The sequence below is a fragment of the Peromyscus leucopus genome, chromosome 15, assembly GCF_004664715.2.
Source record: "Peromyscus leucopus breed LL Stock chromosome 15, UCI_PerLeu_2.1, whole genome shotgun sequence".
NCBI lineage: Eukaryota > Metazoa > Chordata > Mammalia > Rodentia > Cricetidae > Peromyscus > Peromyscus leucopus.
In genome coordinates, this window is record NC_051076.1 from 6,327,649 (window position 1) to 6,341,994 (window position 14,346).

Here is a 14,346-nt window from a genome sequence, read left to right on the forward strand (position 1 = left end):
TTCCCATCTGTGAGCAGGACCACACACATTTACCTACTCAACTGACTGTCCTCCATGATTCCCTTAAGTTTCCACGGTCAGCTTGATGAAAGGGTCTCAATTTCGTTTCTGAGTTACTCTCATTTTTTATTTCTTGGTTTGTTGTTGTTTGTTTGGGGTTGGTTTTTGTTGTTTCTTGACAGTGTGGTTCTACATAGCTCTTGCTGTCATGGAATTTACTGTGTACACCAGGCTGACCTTGAACTCACAGAGATCTGCCTGCTTCTGCCTCCTGAGTGCTGGGATTAAAGGTCTGTGCCACCACCACCACTCCATCATTCCTGTTCTGAAGGAGAGGTTTCTTAATTTTGTAATTAATATTTCTTCCTTTTTTTTTTTCCCGGAGCTGAGGACCAAACCCAGGGTCTTGTACCACTGAGCTAAATCCCCAACCCCTGTAATTAGTATTTCTGACTTGAGCTGTGTTAATCTAAACTCTCATCTCAGCCTGTCTTCTGCATTGCTATTTGAAAGGTCTTTCTGAAAGGCAAGTGTGATCATGTGCTCTTGACTAAAATCTTCAGTTTCCTTCAGTCTTTAGGCGAATTGGAAATTCTTTGGCATACAACATGGTCCTTTGGTTCTTTGCCCGGGTCTTACATTTTTCTTTTTTTCCTAAATGCTATTTGCCTAGAATTCATTTTGTCTCCCCAACCTTAGCTGCCAGCTGAATGCTTTAAAACTTGGTTTAGGTTTTATCTCTTCTGAAACATTCCTCCCCACCACCCACCCAGTACACTTTATTTTCTTATCCTCTCTTCCTCTCCCTTTTCCTCTGTGTGTCTTTCTAACATGGCCAACTAATTTACTCTAAATCATCCCTTGATTTATTCCAGATACTCTGGCTGAAAAAAAGTGATGAATAACCTAATGATATTTGGCTGCCCATACTGGTGAAAAACAGACCAAGCAGGGGGTAGTTCTCACGTGTGTACTCTAAACCATAGAGCAGTACTTTGAAACGTGGTTTCCGTTTAGAGTGTACTTCTTACATGTATTACCCTGGAAGGTTTTTCACCTCCGCATGCCTTATGTTCTATCTTCTGTGAATGGGTCCAGGGGAAGCAGCCAGTTCTGCTCCAGCTCTTGTTCTGAAAACGTGAGTTTGTTCCAGGACTTTGATAGACTGGGAAACAGTTTGAGCGTAGAATGAATTTTGTGTTGGCCAAATATGGTTTTTGTCAGTAACCGACCACTGTCACACGCCTCCGTTGTGTGTATTGGGAACCGCACACCTGCCAGCTGGGGGAGAATTACAAGGAACTCAGAAGCTGCAGCCAGTTTGACATCCATCCCCATCTCCACACTCAGCCTGGATATCTTTATAAGGTCCAGTGCCATCTTGATTGTAGCAGTTATACATTTTTTAACCATTTAGAGTAATCAAATTCCCATTTTTGCTAGATTCCTGTCTTTTCATGTTTCTCATTGAAGGTTTTGAATGTTCAGTCCAATAAGTATCCTTTCCCCATAAGGTGTAGTTTTTTTTTTTTAATTGAATATTTTACATAATATAATAACTTTTAAGAACATGTTTGTTGTGTTATAGCAGAACTAATTGTATTGACCACACAGAATGGCTGTAAGAATTTAGCGATTTTTAATGTATCAAGAATGATGTTTTATACCTAGCAAATATTAAACATGATCATCATCATTATTACAGGAACATTTGCCATTTTGTCAGGACATTATAGTAATGAGAAGTGGTGATAGAGTTTAATCTTTGTGTGCCAGCTGCCTTTGGTTATAAAAGTATTAAATGACGTTTAAAGATGGATTTAGACTCTGAGTGCTTAAAGAACGACAGAACTAGCCGGGCAGTGGTTGCTCACACTTTTAATCCCAGCACTCAGGAGGCAGAGGCAGGAGGATCTTTGAGTTCAAGGCCAGCCTGGTCAATAGAGGGAGTTCCAGGCCAGCCAGGACTACACAGAAAAACCCTGCTTTGAAAAATAAAACAAACAAAAAGAACGACAGGACTTTTCATTTGAAGCATATCTGGATTTTTAAATAAAATTTTTATTTCTTAAAGAAAAAAAAGTATGTGATTTAATTTGAGAGTGGCTCAGTGGTAAACTGCTTGCCTACCAGGAGTGAAGCCCCAGCCAGTACTCAGCACTGCCCCCGCCCCTCCAAAAAAACCTGTTATTGTCTTGTTCAAGGTCTTACCAATCCATCAAGCATATGCTACTTGAATGGCAGCAGCAAGGCAAACTTTGGTGTGATAATTATGTCCTTCTCCTGAACTAAAACCTAAGATGGTTTTGATATATGTCCTGTTCACTATGGAATACTCATAAAAATGTACTGAGAACATGGTCTGACTCACATTTTGTTATTTTGTGAAGGTTCAGAATGCTAAGCAAGTAAACAGTGCCCTTAAGCAGAAAATGGAAGGTGGAATTGAAGAGTTCAAACCTCCTGAGGTATGATGCTGAAAATCCATGTGTGAGCACCTTGTTCTTTTGAGTTCTGGTCCTTTTTGAAGTTTTCACAATATGAACAATTTATTGTGCCTAATTTTTCATTTACATAGTTATCTTTTGAGTCTTGAGTGACTTGAGTCTTTTCATATTTAAGTTAATTCACTTCCTCCTGCCCTCAGCAAGTACTTTGAAAAACATTGATGAGCTGGAAGGTCTGTGGGAAGGCGGTACTTGTCTGGGGACAAGCAGTGTTTGTTCAGAGCACTTTCCCGCCATGTGACTTGGTAACAAGAATAAATCACAAGGGATTTTTCTTAAACAAAATCTTATTTTAAAACACTTGTTTTGGGCTCAAATTTCAATGAGGATTTTACTTTGTGTATTTATTTTTTTTACACTCTGCCTGAAAATATAAAATCTCATATATAAAGATTATATATATTACCCATTTTTTCAGCCTTATTTGTGATTTGTTTCTGTGTTCATGGTAATTATAGTAGAACTTGAATGCCCCCGAAATCCAAACAAGTCTTTTTACAAAATTTCCGGCTGTAAAATTTTTGATTTTTTTTTTTAAAGATTCCCAAGTTACAATTCATATTCTGAATTGGCCTTTCTATGTATATAATGACCAAATCATTGTATATGTTCCTGTGGGTCCTTTCCATGCTTTCTACATTTGACTGAAATATCTACAGATAAAATGGAGGGGGACAGTAGAGCAGTGCTCTGCACATCGAGGTTAGGTTATGGGAAGCAAAGAAAAACACAGAGATCAGGATCTCATTTCCAGCCCCATAAGTAAACTCAATACATTCCGGTGACATGAAATTAAGGGAGGAATAATACAAAATATTTTATTTTCCTTTATTATTGCAAGATGAAACTTTAACATTTGAATTAGTTATTTTAATGTTGTACTTAATCATACACTAAATACATATAAAGTAAAATTTCATATTCTAACAGATTCTTAATTTAAAAATTATATGAGTACAGCAGGTATTAAACACAGGGCAGGGTCCAGGTGTGGTGGTGCACACCTTTAATATCAGTGCTCAGGAGGCAGAGACCAGAGGGACAGCCAGCACTTCATAGAGAGAGCTTATCTCAAAAAAAAAAAAAACAAAAACAAAAAACCACCAAACTTGGCAGGTGGGGGAGGGTGTGGTAACGGCATGGCGCAGTGAGTAAGGGCACTTGCTGCCGATTCTGGCAACTTCAGTTTGATTCCCAGGGTCCACATGATGGAAACAACTGAGTCCTGGAAGTTGTCCTCTGACTTCTGTATATATACCATGGTACATGCATACTCCCCCACTAAATAAATAAGTGAATAAATGTTATATATAAAAAAACAAAACTATGAGACTACTACTAAGAACTTACATGCAAAAGTTTGAAAATTTAGAGGCTAGAGAGATGGCTCATTAGTTAAGAGAACTGACTGTTCTTCCAGAGGACCTGGGTTCAATTCCCAGCACCTACATGATGGCTCACAACTCTCTGTAACTCCAGTTCCAGGGAGTCTGAAGCTGTCTTCTGGTCTCCACAGGCATCAGGCATGTACATGGTATATAGACATACATGCAGGCAAAAACACCCACACAAATAAAATTTAAAAACAAAAAAAAAGTTAAGAATTTGAATAAAATAGAGAATTTCTAGATGTTCTACTAAAGTTCCCAAAAGGTATGGGGAAAGGCTAAATAACTTATAATCAACATTTTTCTCTCACAAGAAAACAGGCCCAGATAATTTACAGAAGAAGTAGAAATCTCAAGGAAAAGTGAATTCTTTTTCCATAGTATTGCAGGGTAGTTTCACTCACTACCATGGTATAAGACGGGGGAGTGCCGGAAGCAGCCTGTCTTGACTGTGTACTCCCTCTTTGGTCTCTACATGGGCAACTGAAGCAGGTACAGCTGCTGCATGTGAGGAGATGGCACCTCAGGGGTTGCTGACTTACTCAAGATCACCAAGTACTACAGAGTAGCATCTCCTGTAGCCAGGGTTAGACCCGATTGGTCAGTGTGCATGGTGCTGCCAGAAACTTGTAGAAAGTGTCATAGAATAGCAGAACCGTCAGCTACTGGGAGAGAAGTTATCAAACATTTATTATATCTTTTGATATAAGAACAATGAGCAAAATGAAATCATCAAAATCTTAGCCTCGTATATGGGTTCCCCGAAGTCTGGATGCATTTGGCTGATTTAATGATCTCATCTGACTTGAAGTACATAAAGCACCATCATCCAGAAAGCCTCCACAGTGTATTTGTTTGTCATAGTCTGTTGCTTTCGGGACCAGGCAACATGAATGGATATATTCTGAAATACCAGTTATATCACATCAAAGACACTGAAAGACAACCTTTCACTCTTGGATTAGACTTCACCCAATCAAAACTGTTAATAACCTTTGAGTAATTATGTCATTAAGTGCAGTGCTCATTGTTATTAAGGAGCTTTACTTATGAATTTGGCTTTAGATTTTTTATTTTATCTAGAATAAAAATCAATGAAGAAAGTACTTTCACTTCTACGGCTATTTATTACATACCTGTTTGTGTGAGGCAGTATTTAGGTGCCGTGGGAAATGTGGGAGGAGGGGAGAACACATAGAGATAGGGTAATCACCCCCCCTTGCATAAAAAAAATTTGTAATCCAGATATTATCTGATAAACTGATGGAAGTTAGACTTAGAAACATGCTGTAGGGAAGCAACTGGACATTACTCGTTCTGGCTGGACCATCAGGAAAGACCTGATGAGGACAGGGATAATGGGGTTTGTGCACATGTGCACAGTTCAGAGGCCTTCCAGGCAGAGAGAGGGTAACAGTGATGGAGGCTAGCTGGTGACCTGGTACTATGTCGAGAATCTTCTCTGTCTAGAAAGGCGATCGTAGATGCAGAGAAGAATGAACACATGGAATGGGAAATATAAACAAGGGTGTTTGTTATAGAGAGTGTTAGGCAGGGGCCAGGGTGTCAATGCTTTTGGGAGAGCTAGGAGAAGTATACCTTTAAATCAGGTACAGGGGAGAGCCCTGCAGATGGCAAAATGATGTCATTATAGGAAAATTGTTTTGGCAGTGTCCAGGCGAGGTAAACTAGAATAGGCAAGCATGCTTGCTGCTGAAGTGTCAAGCATGTGAGGTGTGAAGTAAGAAGTGAGTTTAGCCGTAGGAGAACAAGAGACACCTCCACTTCAAAGTTAGAGATGCATGGGTCTCCTTGAAAATCTGTGTTGGGTGGAGGAGGTGTGTTTGGCTATGACTGTGGCAGATAGGTGGCAGCAGTGACATCCGTGGGCCTGGGAAGGAAGAGCTGTAACCGAAAGGGATGGCACTGGGATTCCCATCCCGTGTGTTCGCTTCCGACCGTTATGGTGGGTGCTCAAGTTTCCAGCTTTGAGCAGGAAGTTTAACCTGGTAACTTTTTCCAGCTCTTCTGAGATAATATGACGTGCCAGTGACAAAATGGAGAAGCAGATAAGACAAGCTGATGTGACAGGGAGGGTCAGTGCAAGTGTCTGGTGTTTGGTTGGCCTGCCCTTTGTGACCTTCTACATTGTTACTGTTACTGTCTGATTTTGTATAGTTACTTTTAAAACAGGCATTTCAGACTAGGGGTTGCTACGACAGCTACAGAGTTTAGTTTTCGTCATGGGTCAAATTCTAGTTATCCTTTCTTTAAATTAAAGTTTCTGGGGTCAATAACGTAAAGACCTCCTGTATGTTTAAAATACACTGTCCTGTTTCCCTCAGTCTCCCCTGCTCCCGTCTCCATTCTATCAAACACTCAGTCCTAACCAGTTTCAGCATCTCCTTCCTGCAGTTTGCCACCAGAGCTACGGTTTAAAGGCTAACTGACTTGTCGTCGCTGAAGGCCAGACCCAACAACGTGAACTGGGTTCCCGGGCCCTTTCCTAAGCTGTTTTAGGTGGTTAGCCATCCTTTTCCTCCTCTTTCAGCCATTGAGATGGTGCATTCTCTTGTTAGTACTGTCTTCCCTCAACAGTAGTTTTCACACACGTGTATGCAGGCGTGGTCTAAGTTCTTATGCTCAGGATTCTTGTTTTTCTTTTTCTCCTGGAGATATATGATCTCATCCCTTCACAGTGTTAAAGTTACATTACAAATACATTAAAATGAATTTGTTCAGCCGGCTAAGGAAGGGAGGGACCAGCAGGCATGTGTGGTAGTAGCCACAGCAGTGCCGCCGCGGCAACACCGGCAGTTCCCCTGGACTGCGTCACGGGGCATGCGCCACGGGCATGCGCCACGGGCATGCGCCAGACCGCACAGTCACGACTGCAAACTGAGTGCCATTCCTTCAGTTCTTCTTCGTTTTCACACAGCCCGGTGTATCCCTTTGGAGAGCGAGCAATTCCTAGTGTATGATGCATGTCTTTATGCAACACTGGCCCAAATCAGTTTAGCAGTCATATTGGGGTTCAGCTAAAAACCTAGTGCTCTGTCCCAGTGCTGGTAGATGTGTTAGGACAGTGTGTGTCCTCGGCTGCCTTTGGGAGAACGTTCAGGAGCCGTTAGGAGGGGACACAGCATAAGTTTTTTTACAACTTGTAGCCTAGTGTAAGAACTTCACATTTAAGCAATGTGTGAATGACTCCCTTGTTATAAAATTTTCTCAAACCTTCAAAAATGGTTTGGATACATGAATATTGTGTTTTCATCCATGTGAAACCTGAATTCCACCTGAATATCCCAGTACCTCACATTCAGTGTGTCCCAGATGAAACTCATCTTGGCTTCACCTTTCCCCATCATCTCCCCGATGAGCACTTCCCGGCTGCACCGCCTTCTGCTGGCTCTCCAGCTTAAGAGTCTGGTTCTGGTAAAGTCATGCCCCACTGCACACCCTCTCCCTCCCCTCCCCCGCACAGCTGTGGCTTGGCTGTGGCTTGTCAGGCCTAGTGCAGCCCCCCAGCCCTGTTCTTGTTGCCTTCCTGTGGTGAGTGGCAGTAAATAAAGTTCTGCTTTAAACCCTGCAGAACTGCTGAGAGAACTTGGCCCTTCTTCCCGCACAGACCTCAGGACTCTGCACATGGACCATGCCTTTCCGACACTTCTGAAGTTTACATGAAAATGCATTTTTATAGTGTACATATTTCTGTTTCATTTTTGTTCCCTTTTCGTGATATTTTTCCCACAAGCTTCAGCAGATTTCAGTCACCAATCAGCCTTCACTGACTCAGGCACTATCTCTGTATCATCCTCAGCAATTTCTGAAGTAAGTGTCGCTGTTTGTGCAGGAGAGACCCAGTATCAAACCTGGACCAGAGAAGCTAGCCAACAAGGATGTGCTCACTCTCCCCATTAACTTCAGTTGCTGTCTGTCTGTCCTGACCATCACAGCACTGTGCATGTCCATTACCGTAGTTAATAAAATGCAAATACGGTACAAACCAAATGAAACTCTAGACTTTGCCCAGATGAAAACCTGATGATGTCTATGTAAGAGAACCGATTCTGTTGTCTACAAGACTGTTGACAGATGACTCCCTCAGAAGCAACAGTTAAAAAAATAATAACCAAGCACTTCTGAAAGAATGATTAGGTCAACAAAGAGTTAAAGAAAGGGCTTGAGAAAAACAGTGAAGCCTTCAAAGAACAAAGCCCCATGTGGTTTTCAAAACCAAAGGATAAGGTCCTTTGTAGTCCAAGAAGCAGTGTCAAAAATGAAGAGAAAGCATGGTGACCAAGTCATTAACTGCCTCAAAGGATGAACCAGGCCTCCAGAGGTCCCATCTGGAAAGGAACCTGCCACACAGGCCTGGAGCCCTGAGTTTCATCCCTGGAACTCACATAAAGGTAGAAGGAGAGAGCCAGCTCTCCAAGGTTGTTCTCAGACCTCCACCTAGCCGCTTGTGTGCACAGCACAGACATGCATCATACACACAACAGTAATAAATAAGAGCCTAATTTTATAACAGGATGAGCCAGTCTGTAATGCTTTTGTTTCTAGGTCAGATTAAGTTGCAGTAAGCCCTGTATTTTGTCACCATTCACTCTGAAATGTTTGGACCCATTTTAAATGGTTCCAGAACCAATCTTGAGGAGATGACAGTGAGTTCCTTTGGTTTTGACTTAACAGCTTCAGAGCACTCATACCAGCCAGCTTCTGCCCTTCCTCCATGCTGCTCTCTTTCTGTGAACCTGCTTGAGTTCCCGGGTTTGTTTTATTGATTCCTTTTCACTGAGGGAGGGTCCTGGCGTCCCTAGACCTCTTTGTGTGTTTCATTTTGAGATAGGTCTGTCCTATCTTGTCTAGGTATCCTTGTACACTGTAGCCATCCTGATCTGGAACTCAAGCTCCTCCTGCCTCAGCCTCCCGCGTCCCTGGAATTCCAGTCCTGTGACCCCAGGCCCAGCTGGCCAACTCTGTGTGTCTCAGAACCTGTGCTCCTCTGCCTCCATCGGTGTCCTCAAGCTTGTTATCTGGTTGCTGCCCGGGCTGTCTGCTGCCCCCTTTATCTCTCCTGAAATTCAGTCATTGCTGGTTTTTGGTTTTGTTCCTTCCTTGCTCTGTATCTTTTTCCTTTTGTCCTCTCAAATTTTGTTTCTGGCTTTGAAGTTGTTTCTTTCTTCGGAGTACTTGTTTATAAGGAGGTGTAAACCTCATCTCATTGGTGCCCACGGAGGTGAGAGCTGATGTGCCGTCTCAAAGGACGCGCGCTGCCCGCTCACTCGCCCTAAGCCCAGGCCCTGTGCCAGCGGACTTCACCCTGGCAGTCTCCCCGGTGGTCATCTGTGAGCTGCTGTACTGTTTCTCTCCTTCTAACTAAAGGTCCTTGACTTACTCACCAGCGGACTGAGCTCCTGAAATCTGGCTAGGTGGTGATTGCTGTGGGGTTTTTAACCGTGACTTTGAGAGCAACATTAGGAAGTCCTGGGATTTAAAAAAAATAAAAGGTCTTATCAATACATCATTTTCTGCTTCAGAAATTTAAAGGAATATTTTAGGGCTTGGGCTTATCCTCCATCCTTAGTCTGGTTTGTACAACTGTTACAGGAGAAAGCATAGGTTTTATTTCACATGAAGTGAAGAAACTTTAGAGCCATAGGCTCTCTCGAGATTAAACAGTCTCTTAAATGTTAAAAGCTGGCTAAACCAGTATCTGTGGTGTGTAATAGGAACACTGTAATAGGAAAAATGAATGAAATATCCGTGTTGTTCAGTCTCCCAAATGAGTGCATTTTTCCTTTGTTATCTTTCTGTGTGGATAAAAGGTAACTCAAGATGTATTTAATCCTTCTGAAAATGAAACCTCCAAGAGTCAGCATATTAGTCTCATGTCTATGATTTGGTGAAAAGTTTTTAAAAAGCAAGTTGGAAAAATGTCTGTCTTCATATCCTCATTAGGAAACTTCTTTTTAATTTTGTAGTCAAATCAGAAAATTAATGCCCGTTGGACCACAGAGGAGCAGCTTCTAGCAGTGCAAGGTATACTAAAGATAAGCAGTTATTGTTGTTTATTCTTGACTGTCCTGAAAGGTGACAAGAAAGGGCTGCGTCCACCACACCGTCCTGGCGACCAGGGGTCCTGTGCTGTGTTTCTGGTGTGGCATACTGAATCTGTTGATTGAGGGTGCTGAGGAGCACAACCAATCCCATGACGCTCTGCGGCTCAGCTTGAGGGTGTGCCGCTTCTCACTGTCACACTGATGACGCCTGTGAACATAAACTATAAGTTCTGACTTGTCTGATTGCTCTTTGTTCTCTACTTCATAAGTGCGAGGTTGTGAAAATGTCAACGATGTGCTTTCTGTGTCATCCCTTCAAAGAGAGGCCACGGAGTGCCTGTAAGGGGCTGTCCACCCTGGGAGGTGCGCTAGCGTACCGGCTGTGCGTGCGAACACTCAATGGCACGCACCCCTGGGCAAATGGGGAACATTGTAAACTTGGGTTTTCTTCTGTTTGAGCTGCTTAAGGGCAAATTGTATAGTTTTTGTGTCTAGCATGGATTTATTTCTCTTTATGATGAACTATCTGCAGAATTTGTTGTGTGAATTAAATGTGGTCTGCTTATTGTTTGGTGAGCCCTCATTGTGTTGAGTACTAAGAGCTTTCTACCGAGGTTAACTGCTGTGAGGGGGGCTTCTGTGAAGTGTGGGCACAGAGTTGATAATCTTTCCAAACACTCATCCTTCTTTGTGGAGAGGTGGCAGTATGTGCATTTAGAACTGGGGCTTAGAACTCTGCCAAGAGTTTGAGCAGGCCTTCTTTTTATTCATGCAAAGCCCATTCTCCTCCCCTGCAGTGTGGCCTGATGAGAACCGAACCCTGATTTCTAGTGTTTGGCTAGTATGTTAATTCTGTACCACAATAGAAATTATTCCAGCAAAGGATTTTCTGAAGAGGATCTCCAAGGGAAATTTGGGGTAATCATTCTCCACATAGCACTTGAGATTGATAGCTTTCAGGGGTAGAGTCCACCGAATCAGACAGCTTGGTTGGACTATACAGAGCTGCATCAAGGGAAGGGAGAGTAAGGCTCCTGTGTGTGGCCTGGGCTGTTTATGTGCACATAGCTCAGAAGTACCGAAACAAGAGAGTGCTGATGCCCAGAGCCCAGCAGTTCCTTCCTGCTGAGGCCTGTGCAGGGTTCTGTGATACACATTTAGAAAGTGACCTTCAAATAAGTTACTCTAACAGCAGTTTTCATGGAAATATGCTTGCTCTTAGGATGTTGAAGGTCTTTCTAAAACAATATGACAATATGTTAATACTTCATTTTTAGTTCTTTAGACTAAAATTATTTGGAATTTTTGTTTTCATTTTGTTTGAACTTTTTATTTCTATTGTTAGTTCATAAAATAAAACAATATTTATCTATTTGTGTCTAAAGTAGTTGTTCTAGAAAGGACTAAAAGGTCTGTTTTGTCCTATATGCCCACACATTTACGTAAATAACCTAGAAGTGTATCTTATAAACAGCGTACTGGAGCAGTGCCCTGAGTCTCACTGGTTGAGGTGTGCATCTAACTACAGTGTCGGTTTATCACGTAGACTTTGCTAGTAAGATGCTACTTAGCAAGAATTTTTTTCTTTAGTATTTATGATAAACTTTTACGTGGTAAATCCTTTAACAGCCGCTTCAGTATTGCAAAGCAATAATAAATTGTTTTGACATGTTTTAATTTGTGTGGCACTTTATATTCGGGATATTTAATACATGTATGTTGCTATGACACCTTATGTAAAATGCTTTGTCTTGCTCATAGTGGACTGTTATAGTGACCTAGAGAAAAGAGCAATGCCATTGTTGAGATCAGTAACTCAATCTGAGTAGGCGTCTTTGGTAACTCTTTTAAAACCGAAAAGCATAACAAGATCATTTTCATTCCTAGCTTTTTTGTTTATTTGTTTTTCGAGACAGGGTTTCTCTGTGTAGCTTTGCCCCTTTCCTGGAACTCACTTGGTAGCCCAGGCTGGCCTCAAACTCACAGAGATCCGCCTGGCTCTGCCTCCCGAGTGCTGGGATTAAAGGTGTGCGCCACCACCGCCCGCCTCATTCCTAGGTTTTAAATAGTATATCCCACCTTTCCTGTTGTTACCAACTGATTACTGACAGGTGAAGCATTTTCCCTTCCTTTCTCCCCTAGTGGAAAGTGGAACCAGGGATCAGTGGGCTCTGGCAGGACTCTGTGTCCTTTTGTATCTTCCTTGTGTGCATTCTAGCCCTGCTGTGATCTCAGTGGTGTTCTTTAGGAGTCCAAGGGGACATCAGTAGTGCGCCAGTAAGAAGCTCTCACCCCATTTCCCCCTGTGCATGGCCTTTTTCATGGGATGAAGCGACTATTGGCAATTGGCTCTTCTCAGAAAAACATGCATTTATGTGACTGCACAGGAGGAGTGTGGTGTGAATGTTCACCCTTGTTATTTCAGTCCACCTCGGGAGGATAATCATTTCCTAGTGCTTAAAAGATTCAGCTCTCTGATCTTTATGCTATTTCAGGAAAAACAAAATTTTATCAAGATACCAGCCTTAGTTTTTAGTTTTCCTTTTCCCTGCCGCGGCTTCCAAGTCGGGGACTGGAAGGAAGCACCGTGTCGAGGGCTGCGCCTGCGCAGAAGCCACTGTCTCCTCTGCAGCCCACAGTGGCGAACCTTCCAAGAGAAGTGAGGCTGCAGATCTAGAAACGGCCTTTTCAGATTTATCTCATAGTTAAACCCAAGACTGGAGTGGTTCATAAAGTAGAAGGCAGTCAGTCGGTTTGACCTTTGATTAAAAATGCAAAGATTAGTAAATCTAGTGTGTGAGTAATCAAAAGGAGATGGAGATAGGAAACTTACTTTTCTGTCTTAAAGACTCGCTTTTGATTTTGAGTAGCCTTTGCATTATAACAGAGGCCGTAAGAGTGGGCATCTTTGAGTCCGACAGCCTCTGGCATGCTTACTTCAGGTAACCATTCAAATTTCCCGTTGCTTTTGGAGTGGGATTAAATTGACAGCATGGAAGGTGTGAGTCCAGGACCCAGAGGGCAGCAGGAGACAATGGAAGGAGAAGCCATGATCTGGACTTCACTGTCCAAATGTATCTCTTGGTTATTGACAAGAGCCACATTCTCAGAGGTTCTAGATGCCATACTCTATTTCAAAAATAGACTTTTGATAAATTTGTATTCCCCAAGTATATTAAGTATATTAAATCTCTCTTCTAAGAAATTTTGATGTGAGAAGCAGGAGAAAGTAAGTGCCCTGAAGTTCTGCTGCCTTCAAGTCCCTCGGCGCTGTGGGTGCTCAGCGTTCTGTTGTCTCCAGACACCAGAAGCGGGTCACACCGTGCTGTCGTCCGGCTCTCAGAGTCCACGACTGTCACTGGAAATCACTGTCTACGTGCTCCTAGAGTGTGAGCGGACACGGCCCCCCAACTCAGAGTCTGCCTGTGTGTGTCACTTTACTAGAAAGAAAATTACCCTTAACAAAAGAGAAACAGGAAATGTTAAAAGGTTATGTGTAGTGGTGTATTTATATTGAGTAATGTAGAATAGTGATGGGGAAATGGGACCTTCATAAAATGTGATAGTGACAATTCCACTTTTTTCTGAACTCCCAGACAAAATTTTTAAAATTTTATCAAGGGTTGAAAGTAATTATTTGCAAGAACAAGGAGTTTAGAAAGTTGACTAGAAACAGTCTTTTCCTCTCAGGATTTACAGCTGTGGTTCTGAAGGGGTCTGCAGATGTTTGCCCCCTGACCTTAGCAGAGGGACTTGCCATTCAGATGTGCCTTAAACCATTTGATGGACTTAACGATTCTATTTAAGTCCCTTGCTGACCACATGAAGAGGGAGGGCCACTCGGTGGCTCTGGTGCCACGTCTTTAGTCTAGTTGTTCCTGGCCACTGCCTGCACCAGGTTGTCCTCTGGCTGGCTGATGGAGACCCTTCTGAAGAAGCAGTCCCAGGACACCAGCTGGCTGTCACCACGATATAGACCTTAAGAGTTTCATCTTCCAGATGGTGTGCTGAAGGCTGTTACTTTGTGTAGATTTTTAAAGGATTCCATCTTCAGATAAAACAAATTGTGGAGTCGTCAGGGAGCGCAAAGACGATGAAGCAGCCCTCCATTGGCCAGAGAAGTGCAAGGCACAAGGGCCGTGGTTCAATCCCTGGAACCAAGGTTAAAAAAAACAAACCAGGTGTGGGAGTGCGCACCTGCAGTCCCCGTGCCGGGAGGAGCGACTGGCCGATCCCGGGGATTCTGGCCTGCCAACCTAGCATGCTTGGTGAGCTCCAGGGCACAGGGAGACCCTGGCTCAGAAAACTAGGTGGATAGTACTTGAGGAACAACATTTAAACTAGTCCTCTGGTTTCCATATGATCGTGCGCACACGTGCGTGTGTA

General features: G+C 42.8%; 1 protein-coding gene across 5 annotated transcripts in view; it reads left to right on the forward strand.

The window, feature by feature from the left end:
* Positions 1 to 14,346, forward strand: part of Rcor3 (REST corepressor 3) — a 41,198-nt gene that overhangs the window by 21,526 nt on the left and 5,326 nt on the right. For 3 of the 5 annotated variants that reach the window (XM_028882843.2, XM_028882846.2, XM_028882844.2), the window contains 2 exons: positions 2,391 to 2,468; positions 9,883 to 9,940. In XM_028882843.2, the coding sequence (XP_028738676.1) occupies positions 2,391 to 2,468; positions 9,883 to 9,940 (136 nt within the window). The remainder of the gene's footprint in view (positions 1 to 2,390; positions 2,469 to 9,882; positions 9,941 to 14,346) is intronic. The other 2 variants (XM_028882847.2, XM_028882845.2) reach the window with 1 other exon arrangement.